The sequence below is a fragment of the Rhinatrema bivittatum genome, chromosome 7 (genome assembly GCF_901001135.1).
Source record: "Rhinatrema bivittatum chromosome 7, aRhiBiv1.1, whole genome shotgun sequence".
NCBI lineage: Eukaryota > Metazoa > Chordata > Amphibia > Gymnophiona > Rhinatrematidae > Rhinatrema > Rhinatrema bivittatum.
The window spans coordinates 37,195,446-37,218,902 of NC_042621.1; the positions used below are offsets into that span (position 1 = coordinate 37,195,446).

The window sequence follows — 23,457 nt, forward strand, 5'->3', positions numbered from 1 at the left end:
CCCTCCATGCTGAAGGATGCCTGCTGCTTCCCCTTCTCTTCAATGCTGGGCATCGCTGGGGAGTTGGGGGTCCCTTGACTTTGCCCCCTCCCACTGATGTCATTGCAAACTATCCTTAAAAAGCACCTTGCCATGGAGGTGGGATGCATACAAAGGGTCAACCCAAAGCAGATGGAAAACAATTGGGTCCTGGCAGGGTCATAGAGTGATTGCTGAAGTCAGTGGTGCACCAGAAAATTTGCTGCTTCCATGTGATCAAAAAACAAGAATTTTGAGATCCTCCAATAGAATTATATCTCACCCTCTTGCATGTGATTCATCCCCCAGAGAGTCTCACCAGACCCCACATCCCTTGCCCTGAGTCCCTCAAATACATGATCCATCATGCCTTGGCAGGCTCTCTGGAAGATGGATCGAATGTTTGAAATGCCAATTTTTAAAATGGGATCCAGGGGTGATCCATAGGAACATATATGGTGAGGTTTGGGAGGCTGTCTTGGGAGATGAATCATGTATTTGGGAGGTCAGGGTTAGGGATGTGTATGGGGTGGGGTTGGGGGGGGGGGTTATGGGGGATGGATCATGTGTTTGGGGGACATAGGGATGTGACATAATGTTCTGAAATGCTGTTCATTAGGATCGGGTCAGCCAGTGAGAAGGCCTGATCCCTAACCTCACCTAAATTTGCTTGGTGAATGGATGGAATCTCCAGCAACCCTTTGCTTTGGGAGCACAGAGCACACGGAGTGTAGATATGCAAAGCTGCTCCCAAACACATGATCCATCCTCCAGAGAGCCCCCCTATACTCCCATATGCATCTCTGCACCTGCTTCCCCCCAAACACGTGATCCATCTCCCAAGACAGCCTCCTTAGACCCCACCATATACATTCCTAACCCTGAGCACCCTCAAATACATGATCTATTGTCTAGAAAGCCCCTATCCCATACAGTCCTCAAAGCCTCAAACAGATGATCCATGGGCCATTTTAGACTTGCCTTTATCTGGCTGCTGACTCACTGGCACTTGCAAATGCTGCCATTTTCAGATTGACCATGAGATGGCACTGAGCAGTGGCAGAAGACAGGAAACTCCTGAAGAGGAGGAGCTATAATGATTAGCAAGGTGACAACAGCAGCATATTCCTGCATGAAAAATTAAGTCTTCCCCTGCCAGCCATGCAGCTGTGGAGGTGGTACCAGGGTCAATTAGCCATACAGTCACTGCACTGAATAAACTAGGCAAGTACAGGGAGCAATTCTTTTGGAGGGGGAAAAGCCAGAGTGGGGACAATAGCATCCAAAGTTGGTGGTGCACTGCACACCGCTTTTTAAAGTTGGTGGTGCCTATATACCACTGTGCACTATGGACACTACGACCATGGGTCCTGGTTATATCATTTTATTGGAACTATGTGCTTTTTGGATAAGGTTATGTATGGTAGAGGGAGGGACTAAGTAAATTGCATGGTTTATAAGCTGTGTGTTAGGATTCTGTGATGTCAGAAGAGGTGTGAACCCTGGGCCGAAGTGAGAGGTGGTACCGCCCACGGGGAGGAGCCCTGTGAGCCTCACTGTCGGGAGGCTAGGTCTCAGCAGAGGAAGGCACAGAATGAATAGAGTCTTTATTAAAGAGATAGAAGCACTACCCGTGGATCGGGGGGTGCCAGAGAGAGAGTCCACACAGACCCTGAGACACAGGGTCGATGAGATAGGTTGTGCCCTGAGGGAATACCTCTGTAGCGCTAGTAGTAGTCCGTGAAGCATGTATACCGGAGAAGTCTCCTGTAGAGATGGTAGTGACCCGCGAAGTGGGGTACACCGAAGAGACCTTGAAGGAGATGGTAGTGGCCCGAGGGGCGGGGTACACCAATGATGTCCTCAGTAACGATGGTAAATCCTTCAGAGTAGGAAATGCAGATGAAAATGTCAGAAGGGGTGACAGCGGTCCGTAGAGAGAAGAGCACAGTGAGGCCCTAGGTGGAGGTGGTAATGGCCCACAGCATGGGGTACATGGGTGAGGGTCCTCGGTCAGTCTGGTAGCAGTCCACAAGGTGGGACGCGCCTGTGAGGTCCTCAATAGCGTGGTAAAGATCCTTAGAGCAGGCACTTCTGACGGAGCTCTCTGTAGTGATGGTAATGGCCCGCAGTGCGGGGTACACCCGATAGGCACTTGATAGGTAGAAAGTGATCCGCAGGGCGGAGTACTCACAAGGAGCGAGTTGGTTCCAGGAAGCCCCGGGGAATGGAGCAGACGGAGTTCCAGGCGTCAGGCCCTCCAAAGAGCAGATAGCCAGGACAAGAGAGAGGCCCCCGAGGAGTGTGTACCTGAGACTTCCACGTCAGAACTGGAACTGGAACGCAGGGTTCTCAGGAAGCGAGGCGGAAATAGCAAGGATGTCACTGCCAAATCGTTTTTGGAGAGGGCCAGCAGGTTTAAATATCCACAGATCCTGACGTCATCTGGAAAGGGACAACCCCGAGCTTCCCGCCATGATGTGGATAAGATCGGCCTGTGTGAGCACGCACCTAGAGAGATCAGATGGCAAGATGGTGGTCAGCGGCATCCGTGCCGACCCGGGAGGTCTGGAAGCGGTAGGCAGGTTGTAGATAGCTAGCGGATGCTGCCAATCTACCCCATGGAGTTAGGGAGGTGAAGAAAGAGGTGAGCAGAAGTAGTTGCAGACGTCTGCGACCGATGGGCGTAACACTGTGTTTCATTATTTTGGGTGATAAAATTTAGATTTTGAGTGTTTGTAATTAATTTTGTTTTGTTATTGATTTCACATTTCTGCAAACCAGGATCTTGCTTTGCCTTTGTCTCGGGTATCTGAGGGCACTCTTTCACCTGCTTTATATTTTTATGCTCCTTATAGGTGAATTCTAACTCAAAGATGAATTTTAAAAGCCCAGTGCACGCCAAAATTGGAAGATACACACACAAGTTGGGCTTACGCACGCCCACCGAATTTTAAAAGCTGCCCAGATGCGTGCATATCTCACTTGATTTCAAAAAGGAGCCTGATCTGGGCGTGGTCTGGGTAGTGCATGGACCCAAAAAACAAACCGGAAGCCGATCCAAGATGGCTCTGTAGCGACCAAAAAGAAGAAGCTAATAGCAATGCTCGTCAGAACACATAAGAGTTGCAGTGTAGATTCAAAATATGCCGTCGCGATGGCGAGCATTGTATTAGCTAGTGACTCTCTAGCTAAGAGATGATAATGACCGCGACAGCGAACGCAAGTTAAACTAATCACAATAATCCGGTACACAAAAGTAGATGCACTACTAAGGCTTTACACAAACTGTAAAGGTTCTATCCGTACATCCTGATAGACAGAGCAGGAGTAATACTTCAAAACACCTGCTGTTGCGCATACACAAATGTCTGATATTATGAAAGTATACCACTGCTGATTTTTGACCAACATGATTACTTTTGAATCCTATGAAAAAGGTTCTTCTACACTGTAGCTCCTGAGGCAGCTCTTAACACAAAGCAAAACTCGGCCAGAGTCGGGCTTGAATACTGTCAGAATAAAGTCTCCTTTTATACACCGATCTTGTTCTGGGTAGGGCATGGCCATTTCAGGGCATAGCCAAGAGATGTGATCATAAATACTTATGCACGTGCTATGCAGGAGGTATAAGTTTAAAAAACAAACAAACCAGCCATTTTGGAGGGGTTTAAAGGATCTGGGGTAACTGGGGAGAATGCAGGCTAATAAACCAGGGGGGTTTGGAGGACATAGCTCAACAATGGGTGAACTGGTGAAACTGGTCATGGCGTGGACCTATGCCAGTTTTAAAATATCTGACTTACCCAGTAGAAATGGGATTTATGAACCTAGGCACATGCCCACTTAAAATTAGGCACACATGTGCACACCCTCAGGCTATTTTATAGCATATACGCTTATGTGCACACAAGTTATAAAACTTGCCACGGCCCTGGGCATGTGCCGATACACACACGCCAATGTGTGCCCATGAACCGCTTTGAAAGTTACCATCCCAATATTAAAGGTTAGTTTCAGGTTTTCTGTGTTTATGGAGACCCGATCTTACTTGAACTAAGCTAATTATTACCCTAATGAGAGTTTGGTGTTAGGGTTATTATTTTTAATTATTTTGAATTGATTTTTAAATGTATTTATGAAAGTAAAGAAATCTGTATGTCCTTTGTTGCAAGAGTTACACTGGAATTCCACATTAAATCCAGGATTCTTACATTGGCTATTAAACCATTCAATGATTTGGTCCTTATCTATCTAGTGGATAGGCTCCTCCAACATGCCCCTCCTCACGAATGGAGTTACAAGAGATTTTCATCTAGAAATGTCAGTGTTGCAGTCTGATACTGCAGGCGAAGTGGTGGACCCTTGGGCTGGCCTACCTTGAGTGATAGGGTAGGCCGGGAGGGGAGCCAGAGGCTCGAGGTGTTCACCCGGGAACCAGGAACCCCCCCAGGAGGAGCCCGTAGGGTTCTGGCTCCTTGGGACTTGGGCAATAGTGAGAGTCCAGTGACAGGGGTGAGAGCAAGGAAGTCCAAAGGTACTTGGTAGGCAGGAGACCGGACACTGAGGCAGGCGGAGGAAAGCAACAGAGTCACTGTGGCCAGCAAGAAACAGGAGCAGGCGTAGCCTGAAACAAAGTCTGTAACGAGCAGGAGCTGGCGCACGCTGTAACCTGGCACGGGTTCCGTAGCAAGCAGGAACTGGAGCAAGCTGAATGCTGAAGCAGGACCAGAGACGAGCCGAGATCAGTGGCAGGCAGCAGGCTGGGCAAACAGGAACAGGCCAAGATCAGGGCAGGCAGCAGGCAAAGCGTAGTCAGGAACAAACCAGGGTCAGAGGCAAGCAGCAGGCAAAGCGTAGTCAGGAACAAACCAGGGTCAGAGGCAGGCAGCAGGCAAAGCGTAGTCAAGGCAATCCAAGGTCAGCGACAGGAACTCTGTGAAGACGATGCGCAACTCAGAACTACAAGGCAGTAGTGAACTTCGTCGCAAGGCGATAAGATGGTGTCCGGGCGCCGGTTAAATCGCCCTGGGTGCGTGACGTCATCATTGCAGGCGGGGCTCGACTTCCGGGTGCTGGACGCACAAGGTGAGCGTACTCACGCATGCGCGAGGCCGCGGCAAAACAGGCAGGAAATGGCGGATGCCCTGTGGAGCCATCGGCGTCTTGGGATCCTGGGGTCGCGGAGTGCGGCGTCTCCCACCGCGAAGGTAGGCACTGGTCAGGCACAAGGGAGAGGAAGCGGTGCAGACCGCAACAGTACCCCCCTTTACGGCCCCTCTTGAGAGGCCCAGGTTTCTCCGGATGGTCCCGATGGAATTGCTGTAATAAACTCTTGTCCAGGATATTACGACTGGGCTCCCATGTATTGTCCTCGTCACCGCAGCCCTCCCATGCTAGGAGGTACTCCCATCTACGGTTGTGGAAGCGGATGTCCACAACCTCACGCACTTGATAAGTGGGGTCATCATCGATGGGCGCTGAAGCAGGATCTGGAGGTGTGCGATGATAGCGAGAAAGGACCACGAGTTTAAGAAGGGACACATGGAAGACATCGTGGATTCGGAGTGTGGACGGCAGTCTCAGCTGATAAGATACCAGGCCCACTCTTTCAGCCACCCGGAACAGACCGCAGAACCTGGGTGCAAACCTCCGTGAGGGGAGACGGAGGTGAATGTTTTTGGTGCTGAGCCACACCCGATCTCCTGGCTGGTAAGCAGGAGCTGGTCGTCGGTGGCGGTCGGGCACTTGTTTGGCAGCGGCGGCAGCGTGGTGCAGTTTGCGCTGGGTTCTGTGCCACAGTGTCTGTAGTTGCTGTGCGGTGCCTTGGGCGGCAGGTGAAGCGCTGGAAGTGACGAGAGGGAGTGGTGGTCTCAATGGTTTTCCGTACACAATCTGGAATGGGGACTTGCCAGTGGCTGCATGAGCCTGGTTGTTGTAGGCGAACTCGGCCCAAGGCAGGAGTTCCGACCAATTATCCTGCTTTTCGTTCACGAAGGAGCGGAGATAGGCCTTCAGGGTTCGATTCATCCTCTCAGTCTGCCCGTTGCTCTGCGGGTGAAAGGCTGTGGAGAAGCTGAGCTTTACCTTAAAGCACTTGCAGAGGGCCCTCCAATAGCGTGCTACAAACTGGGGGCCTCGGTCGGAGACTACATCTTGTGGGAGACCATGTAGCCTGAAAATGTGTTGAGCGAAGAGGAGAGCCAGTTCAGGCGCTGATGGCAGCTTAGGTAGCGGGACCAGGTGTACCATCTTGGAAAAGCGGTCTACGGTAACCCAGATGACTGTATGACCGCTGGAAGAAGGCAGGTCCACCACGAAATCCGTGGCCAGGTGTGTCCAGGGTTCGGTGGGAACCGGCAGGGGCTGCAATAGACCACACGGGGATCCAGGACTGGGCTTTTGACGGGCGCAGGTAGGGCAGGAACTCACGTAAGTACCAACATCACGCCGGATGTTGGGCCACCAATAAAAACGGTTAAGGAGTTCCTGTGTTCTTTCACGGCCTGCGTGCCCTCCGACGAGTGAGTCGTGAGCCCAGCGTAACGCCGTGAGGCGATCCTTGCGAGGGACTACGGTCCTATCCTGGGAGAGGACCGTCAAAGCGGACAAGCGGACTTTACTTGGGTCCAGGATGAACTGAGGTGGTTCCTGATCCTCCTCGACACACGACGTCCGGGAGAGGGCATCCGCACGGATGTTCTTGGCTGCCGGTCGATATTGTAAGATGAAATCGAACCGACTAAAAAACAAAGCCCAACGAGCTTGGCAGGGGTTTAATCGCTGGGCCTGGGACAGGAACTCCAGGTTCTTATGGTCAGTGTATACAGTGGTAGTATGTAACGCCCCTTCGAGCCACTGCCTCCACTCTTCAAAGGCAAGCTTGATTGCCAATAGCTCCTTGTCCCCGATGGAGTAGTTGCTTTCGGCTGGGGAAAACCTCCTAGAGAAATAGGAGCAGGGTAGGAGTTGTCTGGAATTCGAGTGTTGGCTGAGTATGGCTCCTACGGCGATACTGGAGGGGTCAACCTCCACAATGAAGGGTTTGGAAGGATCAGGATGTCGGAGGCAGACGTCCGATAGAAAAGCCTCTTTCAAATCGGAGAAGGCTGTAACTGCAGCGTCAGGCCAGTTCTTGGCATCAGCTCCCTTACGGGTCAGGGCTGTGAGTGGAGCAACCCGGTGCGAGTAACGTGGGATGAAATGTCTATAGAAATTTGCGAAACCCAGAAATCGCTGGAGGGCTTTAAGCCCCGTGGGTTGAGGCCACTTGGTGATGGCCACCACTTTATCTGGGTCCATGCGGAAGCCGGTGGACGAAATGATATATCCTAGGAAGGGCAGAGACTCGGCCTCAAAAGTGCACTTCTCCATTTTAGTGTAGAGATGGTTCTCTCGGAGGACTTGAAGAACTTGTTTCACGTGATGACGGTGGGAGTTCAAATCTTTAGAGAAAATAAGCACGTCGTCCAGATAGACAATGACATGCGAGTTAAGCATGTCCCGCAGAACCTCATTCATAAGGTGTTGGAAGACGGCTGGGGCATTGCAGAGTCCGAAGGGCATTACTAGATACTCGTAATGCCCATCCCTGGTATTGAAGGCCGTCTTCCATTCGTCCCCGGGACGGATACGAACAAGGTTGTAGGCCCCTCTGAGGTCCAATTTGGTGAAAACACGGGCACCCTGTAGACGGTCCAGAAGTTCTGGGATCAACGGGAGTGGGTATCGATCCCGTTTGGTGATGGCGTTCAAGCCCCGATAGTCAATGCATGGCCTGAGAGAACCATCCTTCTTGGCCACGAAGAAGAAGCCGGCACCAGCAGGCGAGCGAGAGGGCCGAATGAACCCTTTGGCCAGGTTCTCCGTCACATACTGCGACATGGCCTTTGTCTCCGGTAAGGATAGAGGGTATACACGGCCTCGAGGAGGAGTGGTACCTGGCAACAAATCGATGGGACAGTCAAACGGCCGGTGTTGCGGCAGGAGCTCTGCCATTTCTTTAGAAAACACATCCTCAAAGTCCTGGTATGGCTCGGGTAACAGATGGGAGGAGCAGATGTGCAAGGATTTGGGCAGATGCGGAAGCTGTAAGCAATGTTCAAAGCAGGCTGGGCCCCAATGAACCAGTTGAAAGTCGTCCCATTTGATTATGGGTGAATGCTGCTGGAGCCAGGGTAGTCCCAAAACCAGAGGGTGCACAGCTCGCTCCAAGACAAGTAGAGAGATCTCCTCAGAGTGAAACAATCCGGTTTGTAATGTTACAGGGGCCGTGGAGCAGGTAATGACCCCAGGGAGTAGAGTACCTCGGATTGAGGAAATCCGCAGCGGCGGGACCTTGGGTACCATTGGAAGGGCCAGCTGAGTCACCAGATCGGCCACAATAAAGTTCCCTTCAGCACCGGAATCTATGAAGGCACGGACCTGGAGTTCCCCTCCAGGGTACTTCAGTGTTACGGGCAATGTGCACAGAGGAGCTGTTCCAGTAGCGCCTAGGTGTAGCTCCTCGGTGTAACCTAGGCAGGAGCGTTTCCTGGATGTTCCGGGCAAGTAGAGAGAAAATGCCCCTTGCCTCCACAATAGAGGCAGAGACCAAGCATGCAACGTCTCCTCTTTTCTTCTGGGGTTAATGGAGACCTACCCACTTGCAGGGGTTCCCCACCAGGCACAGTGGTAGGAGAAGCCCTGGAGACCAGGGTTCTGGAAGAGGTAGACGGCTGTGGAGGTGGCCTACGGCTCGAGCGGGTCTCCTTGTCTCGCTGTTGAAGGCGGCGATCCACCCTACCCGCTACGTCGATCAGATCATTTAAGTCCCCTGGAAGGTCCCGTCCTGCCAGCTCATCCTTGATCCGGCCGGCTAGCCCTTCAAGGAAGATCCCCTTCAGACAATCATCTTGCCAACCGACCTCCATGGCTAGTGTACGGAATTCGATGATGTAATCAGCCACCGGGCGTGTTCCTTGCCTGAGGTGCAAGAGTTCCGAGACTGCGGTGGTTTGGCGTGCAGGGTCATCAAAGGCAAGCTGAAAATTAAGAAGGTAGTCCTCCAGGTTCTGTAGCATGGGATCCTGGCGTTCCCACATAGGAGAAGCCCAGTCAAGGGCTTTGCCATCCAGCAGTGAGAAAATGAACGCCACTTTGACTGCGTCCGAAGGAAACTGTGCAGGCAGGAGTGTAAAGCGTACTTGGCACTGATTTAGAAACCCTCGGCAGGACTTGCTGTCCCCGGCATACCGGGTGGGCATGGGTAACTGTGTTACTGAGGTGGTAGAGGAAGCAGGTGCCGGAGGCGACACCCGGGCCGAACCCTCTAGGCGGGAGACCAATTGTCCCACGGTGGCAGCGAGGGTGTCAATGCAGTGCTGTTGCTGCTGGAGGCGTCGAGCCATACCTGGAATGGCCTGCAGGCTAGGGGCCTCCGCCGAGTCCATGGCCTTGCAAACTGTTGCAGTCTGATACTGCAGGCGAAGTAGTGGACCCTTGGGCCGGCCTACCTTGAGTGATAGGGTAGGCCGGGAGGCGGAGCCAGAGGCTCGAGGTGTTCACCCGGGAACCAGGAACCCCCCAGGAGGAGCCCGTAGGGTTCTGGCTCCTTGGGACTTGGGCAATAGTGAGAGTCCAGTGACAGGGGTGAGAGCAAGGAAGTCCAAAGGTACTTGGTAGGCAGGAGACCGGCACTGAGGCAGGCGGAGGAAAGCAACAGAGTCACTGTGGCCAGCGAGAAACAGGAGCAGGCGTAGCCTGAAACAAAGTCTGTAATGAGCAGGAGCTGGCGCACGCTGTAACCTGGCACGGGTTCAGTAGCAAGCAGGAACTGGAGCAAGCTGAATGCTGAAGCAGGACCAGAGACGAGCCGAGATCAGTGGCAGGCAGCAGGCTGGGCAAACAGGAACAGGCCAAGATCAGGGCAGGCAGCAGGCAAAGCGTAGTCAGGAACAAACCAGGGTCAGAGGCAGGCAGCAGGCAAAGCGTAGTCAAGGCAATCCAAGGTCAGCGACAGGAACTCTGTGAAGACAATGCGCAACTCAGAACTACAAGGCAGTAGTGAACCTCGTTGCAAGGCGATGAGACGGCGTCCGGGCGCCGGTTAAATCGCCCTGGGTGTGTGACGTCATCATTGCAGGCGGGGCTCGACTTCCGGGTGCTGGACGCACAAGGTGAGCGTACTCGCGCGCGCGCGCGAGGCCGCGGCGAAACAGGCAGGAAATGGCGGACGCCCTGTGGAGCAATCGGCGTCTTGGGATCCTGGGGTCGCAGAGTGCGGCGTCTCCAGCCGCGAAGGTAGGCACTGGTCAGGCACAAGGGAGAGGAAGCGGTGCAGACCGCAACAGTCAGGGCAGGAAATGTTGGAGCCAAACTTTGCAACAGCCTCTCTTCTGAAATCAGATTAATAAGAGATTATGCAGCATTTTGAAAACAATTGAAAACGTGACAGGATACTAGGCTTGATGACTCTTGGTCTAACCCAGTATGGCATATCTTATGTTCTGCCTCAGTCTGTGTAGGATTTAATTTCTTGGCTTTGTTTTAATCAGGGTTGATGATTATTTATATTTTATTTAAGGTTTTTGATGTTGGTGGGAAGTAGGGTTTATATGTAGGCAGATTATCTAAATTTCAGTGTTTAGATGGATCGATCTCTGGATTTAATGAGAAATGTTCTATTTTAAGACTTACAGAAAATGTGTCATACTTGTATGATTTATGCTTGAAATGCATACAAAAATGTATGTTGGGCAAATTAAATTGTTCATTCTGTTTATTGTCTTTACTCAAGAAAGAAGTTTGTATATAAAAGACTGAAAAGCCCCGATAAAACACTTCTGATGGGGAAATTGGGCTTTTTGGTTCTATAAAAATACTCCAAAATAGGTCTACCTGTTGAAGCTCTGATGATATCATTCAGCCACTGCGAGTAGCAGCCAGATGATTTCATTGGAGTGGGCCAGCAGGGAGCCCAAACCTTGCCAGCCCAGGATGTGACAGAAGAGCAGGAGAAGGCCCTCACACACACACCATCCACCCCCCTCCGTCACACACACCATACTCCAGTCACCCTCTCAGCCACACACACACCCAACCCCACCCCACTGCCAGAGCCTCCAAACTACACTCACTCTGTCAACCCCCGCAACTATATACACTCAACTTGCAACACATCTTTGTGAAGTTGCAGTTTGCAATTTTAATTTTTAATAAAGGAATCTAAAACATGAAGATAAATTGATTTACACCTTATTAAATTGAATACACCAAAAAATATACCAAAAATTGTAGTTGGGAATGATGAACATTTGTTTTTAGTGCCTGCTAAATACACCTAATTGTCAAAAAATAAACACCTAAGTTTGCAGTTTATAAAAACCTAGGATCAGAAGTCCTAATTTTATTATAGGATATTGAGCTATTCAGAAGGCAGATTTAAAAAAACCAACAGGTTTATGTGTTTGTATTAAGTAGCTAGTCAAAAGGCAGGCAAAAACCAGGAGTTTGTATGTTTTGTATTAAATAGCTAGTCAGAAGGCAGGCAAAAAAACAGGAGTTTATGTGTTTGTCTTTCCCTCCCTTCCACCTCTAGCTCATCCTTTGATTTTCAGGCAAGTGACACTTTCACATTAACAAAAAAAAAATTATTCAGCCTTTTACTTAAACTCAGGACTGGGCCAGGCCTTATCAAGAGTTTAATTATCCCCTTGTAGTTCACTACCAGATAAATAGTAAATCCACTAATAAATTTAAAGGACCCTAATTTTAAGCATTCCTACTCCCATAGTAACAAACTTAACCAGGAACTGAACAAAATTAAGATGAAGGCAGCAGTCCAACAGCAAGGAGGGGGCCTTCCAGTCTTTTGCATCAAGTGTCACATGTATGATTTTTTTAATCACCGGTGAGATTTTGTATGTATGTACCCGGTTCCTCTGATTCTCAGAGAACAAGTCCGATCTCTGGAGTGGCAGACCTGGAGGCGCTGAGGCAGACAGAGAGGTATACTGATGAGACCTTCAGGGATATAGTAGCCAAGGCTCAACTCCAGTCTGGCAGCCCTGATGTTACCTTGGAGAAGGAAGGTCTCCTGGTCGGAGAGCACCAATCTGATGAAGCAGGAAATGATCCTGGAGCAAGAACCTGCTTTCCAGGTGATGCATTGTCCTCTTGCACCAAGGATATGTCTCCCACGGTTCAAGCACTAAACTTTCAAAAAGGGAAACTTTGATAAAATAAGAAAAATAGTTTTAAAAAACTGAAAGATGCAACTATAAAGGTTAAGAATGTGCAACAGGCAAGGACACTGTTAAAAAAATACCATCTTAGAAGCGCAGTCCAGATGTATTCCACGCATTAAGAAAGGTGGAAGGAAGGCCAAACGATTGCCAGCACGGTTAAAAAGTGAGGTGATAGAGGCTATTTTAGCCAAAAGAACTTCTTTCAAAAACTGGAAGAAGGATAACTCAGAAAAAAACAGGATAAAACATAAGTATTGGCAAGTTAAATGTAAGACATTGATAAGACAACCTAAGAGAGAATTTGAAAAGAAATTGGCCATAGAGGCAAAAACTCATGAAGGACTAGGAGGCACTCCATAAAGGACCAGGGGCTCTCCATGAAGTTAGCAAGTAGCTCATTTAAAACAAATCGAAGAAAATTCCTGTAGGACCAGGGGGCACTCCATGAAGTTAGCAAGTAGCTCATTTAAAACAAATCAAAGAAAATTCCTGTAGGACCAGGGGGCACTCCATGAAGTTAGCAAGTAGCTCATTTAAAACAAATCAAAGAAAATGTTTTTCACTGAGCGCATAGTTAAGTTCTGGAATTTATTGCCAGAGGATGTCGTTACAGCAGTAAGTATAACTGGGTTTAAAAAAGGTTTGCATAAGTTCCTAGAGAAAAAATCCATAAATTGCTATTAATTAATAAGCAATAGTAGCTTGTGATTTATTTAATGTTTGGGTACTTGCCAGGTACTTGTGACTTGGATTGGCCACAGTTGGAAACAGGATACAGGGCTTGATGCATCCTTGGTCTGACCCAATATGGCATATTTTTGTTCTTATATGTTCTCATAATAAAATGTTTTTTAAATATATCCGAAGCAGAAAGCCTGTGATGGAGCTGGTTGGACCGTTAAATGATTGAGGGGTTAAAGGGGCATTTAGGGAAGATAAGGCGATCATGGAAAGACTAAATGAATTCTTTGCTTCAGTGTTTATTAAAGAGGATGTTGGGGGACAGTTTTCCGGAAACAGTTTTCAAGGGTGATGATTCAGATGATCTGAACCAAATCATGGTGAAACTGGAAGATATAGTAGGCCAGACTGAAGAGTAGTAAATCACCTAGACTGGATAGTATACACCCAAGGGTTCTGAAAGAGCTAAAAAGTGAAATTTCAGAGCTATTACAATTTATTTGTAACCTATCATTCAAATCATCCATTGCACCTGAAGACTGGAAAGTGGGCAATGTAACTCAGTTATTTAAAAAGGGCTCCAGGGGTGATCCGTAAAACTATAGACTGGTGAGCCTGACTTCAGTGCCAGGGAAAATAATGGAAAGTGTTATAAAGAATAAAATCACAAAACATTTAGATAGACCTGGTTTAATGGGACATAATCAGCATGGATTTACCCAAGGGAAGTTTTGTTTTACAAATCTCCTACATTTTATTTTAAGGGGTGAATAAACGTGTGGACAAAGGTGAACCAGTAGATGTGGTGTATTGGGATTTTCAGAAGGCATTCGACAAAGTCCCTCATGAGAAGTGTCTAAGAAAACTAGAAAGACATGGGATAGTAGGCAATGTCCTTTTGTGGATTGCAAACTGGTTAAAAGATAGGAAACAGAATAGGATTAAATGATCTGTTTTCACAGTCGAAAAAGTAAACAGTGGAGTGCCTCAGGGATCTGTATTTGGACCAGTGCTTTTTAATATATTTATAAATGATCTGGAAAGGGGTACAACGAGTGATGTGATCAAATTTGCGGATAACACAAAATTGTGCATAGAAGTTAAATCTCAAGTGGATTGTGATAAATTGCAGGAGGACCTTGTGAGATGACATTTAATGTGGACAAGTGCAAGGAGATGCATCTAGGGAAAAATAACCCTTGCTGTAGTTACACAATATTAGGTTCCATCTCAGGAGTTACCACCCAGGAGATTTAGGCGTCATAGTGGATAATACATTGAAACCATTGGCTCAGTGTGCTGTGGCAGCCAAAAAGCTAAAGGAATGTTAGGAATTATTAGGAAGGGAATGACAAATAAAATGGTGAATGTCATAATGCCTCTGTATCACTCCATGGTGAGATTGCATCTTGAAATCTGTATGCAAGTCTGGTCACTGCATCTCAAAAAAAGATATAGTTGCACTGGAGAAAGTGCAGAGAAGGGCAACCAAAATGATAAGAAACATAGAAACATAGAAATGATGGCAGAAAAAGACCAAACGGCTCATTCAGTCTGCCCAGCAAGCTCCCACACTTATTTTCCCATACTTATCTGTTTCACCGACCACCAAGTTCAGGGCCCTTGTTCAGGGGCATGGAATGGTTTCCCTATGAGGAAAGACTAAAGAGGTTAGGGCTTTTCAGCTTGGAGAAGAGACTGCTGAGGGGGGGATATGATAGAGGTCTACAAAATTAAAAAGAACTTGAACAGGTTAATGTAAATCAGTTATTTACTCCTTCAGATAACAGAAAGACTAGGGGGCACTCCATAGGTTATCAAGTAGCTCTTTTAAAACAAATCAGAGAAAATTATTTTTCACTCAACGCGTAGTTAAGCTCTAGAATTCAGTGCCAGATGATGTGGTTATAGCAGTTAGTGTAAATGGGTTTAAAAAAGTTTCAATAAGTTCCTAGAGGAGAAGTCTATACATTTCTATTAATAAGGAATAGTAGCTTGTGATTTATCTAATGTTTGGGTAATTGCCAGGTACTTGTGACTTGGATTGGCCACTGTTGGAAACAGGATGCTGGGCTTGATGGACCCTCGGTCTGACTCCAGTTCTTACGTAGATATGATTTGTACTGATGACTGTTTGCTCTTTGCATATTATGTATAATTGGGCATTTGTTAGTGAAATAAGATTCCTAAATGAAATTAAATAAATAATACATGTGTAAGCCCCAGCACCCTCCCTTACCCACAACACCCACTTGGCCTCAAACTCACCAAACAGGGAGCATAGAAATGACAACAGTAAAGGACAAAAAGTCCCATCCAGTCTGCCCAGCAAGCTGGCGGTAGCATCAAGTATCAGGCTTAATGGTTAAGGGTAGCAACAGCCCCATCAGCAAGTTAGCCCCATTCTTATTTGTTTTCCGAAACCTAAAAATGTAGGGTTGGATTTTAAAAAGGTTACACGCGCTGGGCCTATTTTAAAAAGGCCCGGCGACGCGCGTGTAAGTCCTGGGGCTTTCCAAAAGGGGGTGGTCCGGGGGCGGGGCCAGAGGCCTCCGACAGAGCGACCATTGCCGCTGTGTTGGAGGATTGTGTGCTGGCAGCCTGCCGGCAGGTGCAAAAAGGAAGACAAAGGACGGGGGGGGGGGGGGGGGGGTGGGGGGTGGGGGTTAGAGTAGGGCTGGGGGGAAAGGTAAGGGGAAGGGGTGGGAAGGTCAGGATAGGGGGAGGGAACAGGGGAAAGCAGCGTGGTTTGGCGCGCACAAGGTGCACAATTATGCACCCCTTGCGCACGCCGACCCTGGATTTTATAACATGCGCACGCCTCCGCGCGCATGTTATAAAATCAGGCATACATGTGCGCGCACACATGTAGGCCGCACGTGCTTCTTTTAAAATCTGCCCCTTAGTGTCCTTGTTGGCTGCTGTCTGAGTCCCCCCCCATTAAAGCAAAGAGTAATATTGGAGCAGAGAGCAACGTTGGAGTTGCATCAACAGTACGAAGGCATATTGGGTAAGGGCTGTAACCGCCACGCAGCAAGTTACCCCCATGCACTTCCTTCTTCATTTCCATCCTTTAGTCCTTAGGGATCCACAGTGTTTATCCCATGCCCCTTTGAAATCTCTCACTGTTTTGGTCTTCACCCACCTCCTCTGGAAGGGCATTCCAGGCATCCCCCATCAGCCTCATGTCACATGACTGCTCCCTTATCCCTCCCCACCCCACCCCACTACTCCAAAAAAGAAAACAAGCACGAGGAGCAGAATGCCCGCGCACCGCCATGTCAGTGGCCTCAGGCTGGACGCTAAGAACAAAAGAAAACAATGAAAAATAATTTTCCTATAGCTATCCTGACAAGAAATCAGTTAACCTGTACACTCACTGAGGCTTATCCCATGGTCTTCTGTTATTCTGCAGATAAGGCAAGTACAATGATTTTTGATAAACCTTATGGGTGTTTTTATTTCCAGCTAGGTGAACAGTATTAGGACAGTGCTTACATTTTATGAGTATTAGGAAAAGTTAGTTTTAGGGAATAATTAAAAGATCTGTTGTGATTTTATTCAAGATATAGAAGGAAGTTTTATTTTATTTTGATGAAGCAAAGTAATTGTCTGGTCCACATTGTTACAAAAAGCACAATTTTCTATCTATTCCAATGCTAATAAATTCTATTTTACTATAATGCCATGGGTTTCTGTTTCCTATAGCATATAAGAGTCTAAGGCCTAGATTCATCATTCTGCTATAAATATAGCGGAACGATGGCGCACAGGAAGAAAAAAGGGGCGAGGAGGGCAAAAGTATGCAGCCGGCCGCATTGCGACGGTGCGTTTTCGCCCACCTCGGTCTCGGCCGGGCCACACACACTTTCGACCCCATAGTGCCACGGGAAAAGGTGGCGTTATTTCCCGCGGTACTGCCAGCGATAATGCGGAAAACATTATCACCCACAGCGCTGCCAGGCTATAACCCCGCCCAAACCCCGCCCACACTCCTCCCCTTCCCATGATTTAAATTGTACTGCTGTGAGGCGGCCGATAAACAACCCATCGCATTTTAAACAATGATCCTCTAAATGTGTTATGTGCATGTACTGATTTTGCTTATATTGCTTGTAATATTATTTGTTGTATATATATATATTTTTTTTTTCTTCTCCCTCTCCCTGGAAGAACCTTTAGTTGTGTTGGTGGGATACCCATGCCCATTATAAATCACACAACTGAGAGGTGGAGTTATTTATGTGGGGTTTACACATGCTGTGGTTCTGAGTCAGTACGGTGAATGCCGATCCTCTCCTCTCCCGTGCCCTCCCCTGTTCCACCTGTTGCTCTGACACAGTACGAGTGAATTCTCACCTACTCTCCCCTGAGCTCACCTGCTGCGGTTTTGATGGTATCTCTGGATATCTCGTGTTTGTAAGATGATGCGCTTCACATAAATTGCAATGGAACAAAAGCTGATTACTATTATACTCAGATCCACCAAGTTCTTTGTGCTGGAGAAATAATGAATCTTCTGTATCTTCAGCCGCAGTCCCTGCACGAGGCACAGTGAGACACTAGAGTTATTGGGGGTGGGGGGAGAGGTGTGGTACAGCTGCTCCTTTCAGATGCAGCCCCTGCGCCAGGCATAGTGAGACACTAGGGTTACTGGGGGTTAATGGAGCGGTCCACAGCTGCTCCCTTCGATATTTTAAGCAGCAGGCTCTGAAAAGGGCATAGTGAGATGCTGGGGTTTTGCGCCTTTCTGTATCTGACAGGGTGAGAAATAGAAATAGAATCCTTAACTGAATAATATAAAAGCTTGGACATATCATAATTAGATATCAGGCCCTGGAGATGAAAGCCAGAGGAAGGATTAATACTGATTGCTGATAGGACTGATAATTTTTTGCTAGCTAGTAAAGAAATGCTAAACCTTTCAGCTAATATCAGTCCTACTAATTGTTATCCACATGTTCTGCAGCTGAAAGGGGCTGCGTACCTGCTGTATGACAGAGAACAGGATGAGCAGCAGGAAGGACACCTGAACGCAGAGAAGCAGCATATTCTGTATACCGCTCTGGTAAAACCGCATAATCTGCAAGTCTGTTGAGGCAAAAAGGTTTCCTGGACACACACACAAAAAAAAAATGTACCAGCAGCATCACATATGCATTCAAGACACATCATAAAATATCCATCATTTGCTCAAGGGCCATATTCCAGCCACATCTATATCACTACTCTGTCATACCTTCAGCAGTGGCATGCAAGAAATGGCTGAGGTACTGCACTAATATTGGCCATACTCGGAAGTCACATTCCAGCCACGCAGTCAGGAGTCATTTTTCAGACAAACATCAGCATCAGCACAAACCAGCTCTCCACCACTGCCAGTTGCTTTCCTATATGCATTTTGTGTCAGGATTTCAATGCCATTACATCTGGCTTTGCAGTTACCTTTGCTTCTTGTTTGTCATAGTATGTATATGTTATAACATGTACAGAATATGTTTATTACATGGTAATAAAATTTGGGGCATTGCACAGCAGGGATCAGGGTATGAGTGCGTGTGCAAAGAAGGCAAACTTGCTTTGACTACCTTTACAAGCCTTCCACGCCTCTCATTGCTTTTTACATAGAGGCTCAGAGCTGTTCTGAATTTGAGAGGTTGCACGCAGCTTGCTGGAGTGGAAGAAACTTCAAAGAGGAAGGAGAGAACTTTAGAGGCAGAATTACTATACTCCATTTGTAGAGTGAAAAAATGACAGAGCAGAAGTGGGAAAAGTTTTTCAAGCAAAGCAGAGTCGGGTCCTGGGCAGCAGAGAAAGAGAGCATGGCCCAAGGCATTACTGCTTTCCCTCTACTGAAAGCCCAATTAGTGTGGGAAGGGAGGAATTGGCTGCAGAAGGGGTGAAGAGAATTGAAAATGCACTTCCACAACCCAACTTGGTTTCTGGTCGCCCATGGTGATTCTGCAGAACTGGCCAGTTCTGTGGCCCTTCCTGCAGCTGTGGAATTGTAGATGATCAGGGGTCCTGATTATGTGGCTATTTGCTGTAGTCAGTTGTAAGCTAAGGCCATGCTGTGGGACTGATTTAAAATAGCCTGTGGCAGGTTGAAGCCATATCATAGGACTGGTTTTGTGTAGCCATTAACAAACTGGGTAGTGTTTTGGGCTTTTATATTTTAGCCACCAGCAGGCTGAGGCTGTGTTTTGGGGTCACTTAGATGTAGCCATTGTAAAGCTGAACCCTGTGTTTTGAGGCAGGCTTTAAGGAGCAGGACTGTTACCTATGCCATTGTTCTCCAAGATAAAGGTTGCAATGCAGAAGAGGTTTGTGTTGGCATTAAACACGCTGAACTCTACAAAGATGACTTTACTGGCACCATCCAGCCAGCCAGTGTCTCTGAGGATTTCCAGAACCCTGTGAGGGAGAGGAAGAGAGAGAGAGAGAGAGAGAGGGTGAGGTAGGGTGTGTCTTTACAAACTATTACTTTACAAACTATTACACCTTTCAAAATTTTTTTTGATTAAAATCCAGCTCCGTCCTGTAGTGATAAAAATTCAGTACCATTTGAAAGCCATTTAGTAACCTGTGTGAAATGAGTTAGTACTGTCAACTAGTTCCCAATAGACAGGTGTTCATATTTCATGTAAGGACCTGTTGACTTTATGACAAAAAGTTACAACATATTACAACAGAGGATTTATTATAAGTCTATAAAAAAGCAAACCCCACATTGTTTGCCCTTATTGGGCATTACTGGATTCTGCTGGTAGAGGAAGTGCAGAGAGCTGGAGGGAAAGTCCCCCTAATAAGCTCTGAACTTGCAAGAAGATGTTTGCATTTCATTTCATTTATTTCATTTATTAAAATTTATTGATCGCCTACCATAGGGAGGCCTAGGCGATTTACAACATTAACATACATAATGAAAACATAAAAATAACAAATACAATAACACACAAATTGCATATGTTTCACAGAAACAGAAATAGACAATCTCATGTAAATAAAATGAATAATCAATCACCCAAAGTATGTAACAGAATCCTCATATCTGTAAAGGTATTTCTTCTGCTGGCAGCACTCTAGAGTATGTTGTATGCACGCTGGAGAAGGTGCTCTTTCAATGACTGTCTGAACTTTTTTACATCATCCAAAGACCTGAGCTCAAATGGAATGAGATTCCATTGTGTTGGTGCAGCAATGGAAAAAGAGGTCTCACGAGTACTATATAAGTGAGCTTGTTGAACAGAAGGAACTTCTAGCAGATTCAATTGAGAAGAACGTAAACATCTTACTGGTTTATAAATGCGTAGAAGGGCATTTAGCCAGTAAGAGGAATCTGAAGTTCACAACTTAAAAACAACCATAGCTATTTTGTAAGTAATGCGTTCAGTTATTGGTAACCAATTCAGATTGTATAAGACTGGAGAAATATGATCATGATCACAACGCTTCGAATGAGATACTAGACGCGCAGCCGAATTAAGTAATAATTGTAACGAATGTAGTGTCGTTTTAGGAAGACCAATGAACAAACTGTTACAATAATCTAAGTGAGGAAAGATGATAGCACGAGTTACAATCAGGAAATCTCGATCAAATAACAATTGCCTTAACCCTGCAATAAGACGAAGTTTGAAAAATCCACTTTTAATAAGAGATCTAATGTGAGAATGAAAAGACAAAGTGGGGTCAAGTAAAACTCCTGATGGGTTTTTATCTATAGTGAATGAGATGTCATCAATGCGAATTGAATCATGGGAAGGTGTACAATGAGGATGATGGATCAATACGATATTGGTCTTGTTGGTATTAAGCATAAGTTTGTTTTGTTTTAACCATCGCTTAATTGAATCTATGCACAAATGCAAGGTATCAGAAGTAATTTACCATGACTGTTGTACCTTAATATAGAACTGAATGTTGTCCACATAGATTTTAAATCCATCAGTAATGATGGACAACAATTTTGCAATAGTTTGCAGTTTGGTAGAGTAGCTTGCTGACTTCGCTAGTTTGCTAACAGAATCTAGAGGCAGTTTGTAAAGCTTGGAATCTCTCATTCCCTACCCCCCCCACTCTGTTTCAGTGGTCAAAGATTGGTCATGTGAATACCAAGTGTTTTTTTTCCTTTCACCTAAAGAAAGCAGCAACCCAGTGTTGAAATTGGGAAATTGAATAACAGCCCTGGAGCACTGGATTAGCAGCCAGTCAGCAGCACACATCTGGAACCTTCCCATTGGATGAGTCCATGAGTGATTCTTGTCTGCCCTAACCCCAGGATAGCACTGAGGTTAGCAGATGTCCCCATTCTGGGACCAGTTTCCCTAACTGGAATGGTGTTCGTCGAAGGTTCTCTGTCCTCCCATGTTCCTGGCACTCTCAATTTTCCCACCTCCCGGAGCCCCAGCTCATCCCGTCACTGATTTTCTTACCCTCTTTCAACCATTTAATTCCACTTACCTCCTCACCCATCCCCTCCAGTATGACTCTCTCACTCTCATTTATCCCCTCTCATGATTCCCCATCCCCCTTTTTGATTTACTCTCACCTTATCAACCATTGAATACTGTCCCTTTCCCCAATATCCTGCTGTGTTTAATTTACATTTCTAGATCGCCTTCCTTGTACTGACATACCACCCAAAGCAATTTACAAGGAAACAAATTGTAAAATAATAATAAGCATGCATCAATAAATCATTAAAATCCATTTAATGCTATAACAGCCTACCCAACTATATCCCAATAAATTCAACCCACCCAACATGCCTAATCCTCTCTGGCTCTCTATCATACGCCCTCCCTCGTCACCCATTCTCTTCATCTTTTTCTCTCTTTCAAAGTCTTCCGCCTCTCAATCGCTACTTCTGGCTCTCTTCACTCCCATGACCACCTCTGGCTTTCTTTCACACAGACCTTTCCCCCTCTGGCTCTGTCTTGCATCCCCACTTCATTTCCTCCATCTCTTTAAACCCCTTCCCCAGATCTTGTGCCCTTGCATTTCCCCACATACATCCCCTTCTCCCACATGGTTTTCATGCTCCCCCACACCCTGGCTCTCTCTTATCTCAGACAGCCCAAATTTGCATTGTTGATTTTGGGGAGGATACACATTTACCTCCCCTTCTCATGATACCATCAGCAGTTACCCCTCCTCTTGCATCCCCCAGCATTCAACCCTTTCCTCTCCAATATTTGTCCACTCTCACACTATCAACCTTCTTGCAAAACCAGTATACACCCGTTCTTCATCTCATCCCCCTTCCAGCATTTACCTCCTTTCCTTCCCCTTAAATTACCTACAGCTCTCTAACATATGCTCCAGAGAGCCTCCTTCATCTTCCCCTCTGGACTCAGCTGAGGGCTGATCTGGGATCACAGGCTGAGTCTGATCCAGCCCCTCCCCTCCTGCTGTCTTTTGAAACATGGAGACAGATGGAGACTAGAATGGAAAGCAGGAAAGGAAATAATTACTCTGCTCTCTTCCCCAGCTCCTTCCTCATGTTTTCTGTAGGAGGGGAATGGTTAGAGCAGTAAATAGAACACCACCTGTTTTTGGGGCATGAACCCTATGTGCCTGTGGCTAGTTCTAGCCTTGCTTATTCCTCTTCTCAGTACTTCTGCTGATCCTGTCATTAGTACATCATTTTTTTGGAGTTACTAACCTGGCTGCAGTGGTACTGTTTCCTCCAAGCTCCGCTGTGTACCCGCCACCAGAATAGATGGCAAACTTTGCCCAGATTGGGTATCCTTCAAGTCTCTTTTGGGTCTGGTAGTGCCAGTTGCTGTTCTGAGCTGAGCTGTTTGGGATAGGAGAAATCCAGAGGGGTCCATAGTCCTCTGTGTCTTCACTGCCATAGGGATTGTCGTATGGATCAGGATTATGCTTTATTCTGAGCTGACGAATTCGGGCACTTCCCAGCAGAAAAGAATTTCCATCTGTGATATAACCTGATAAATGATAAATACCTTAGAACATTTTTAATAACTATTATTTTAATGAGTATAGTGATCAAGAGCCTAAAACACCTTAGAAAGAAATGTGCAGCTACAGTGAAGTAGCATTTTCAGTCTGCAAAACAGTTACCAGCAACTGATATCCCCAGAGTGTCTCAACATTAGCATGTAGCAAGCACAATGAACAAATGGCTGGACACTGTCCCGGACGTGGACCGTATTGGGCTGGTCATTCGAGAGTCTTCTTTGTGTCCTTTTGAATTAGGATCCCTGCTACTTTGGATTTTGGGCATATATTTGGGTATTTTTGGTTACATGTATATTTGAGAGAGATGGTGCCAGCTACTTGTGAACAGGCCAGCTACATGTGACTTGGATTGGCCAGTGTTAGAAATAGGATACTGGACTTGATGGACCTTTGGTCTGACCCAGTATGGCAAATCTTATGTACTTATTGTCTATTTATTATTAAAATGTATGTTGTGCTTCCTCAAGCAGTGCACTGCTCGAAGTAAGTTACAGTTTTAAAAACAAACAATAATACATAGAAACAGAAAACTCACAAATACTGC

The 23,457-nt window shown here is 46.7% G+C and overlaps 1 protein-coding gene across 1 annotated transcript in view; it reads right to left on the minus strand.

Annotated features, from left to right (window-relative positions):
- PKD1L3 (polycystin 1 like 3, transient receptor potential channel interacting) overlaps window positions 1-23,457 on the minus strand; it is a 305,810-nt gene that overhangs the window by 88,581 nt on the left and 193,772 nt on the right. Inside the window, exons 20-23 of the mRNA XM_029610662.1 lie at window positions 22,594-22,879; window positions 19,207-19,340; window positions 17,914-18,038; window positions 17,306-17,466 (exon numbers count right to left, since the gene is read on the minus strand). Coding sequence (XP_029466522.1) covers window positions 17,306-17,466; window positions 17,914-18,038; window positions 19,207-19,340; window positions 22,594-22,879 — 706 coding nt within the window. The remainder of the gene's footprint in view (window positions 1-17,305; window positions 17,467-17,913; window positions 18,039-19,206; window positions 19,341-22,593; window positions 22,880-23,457) is intronic.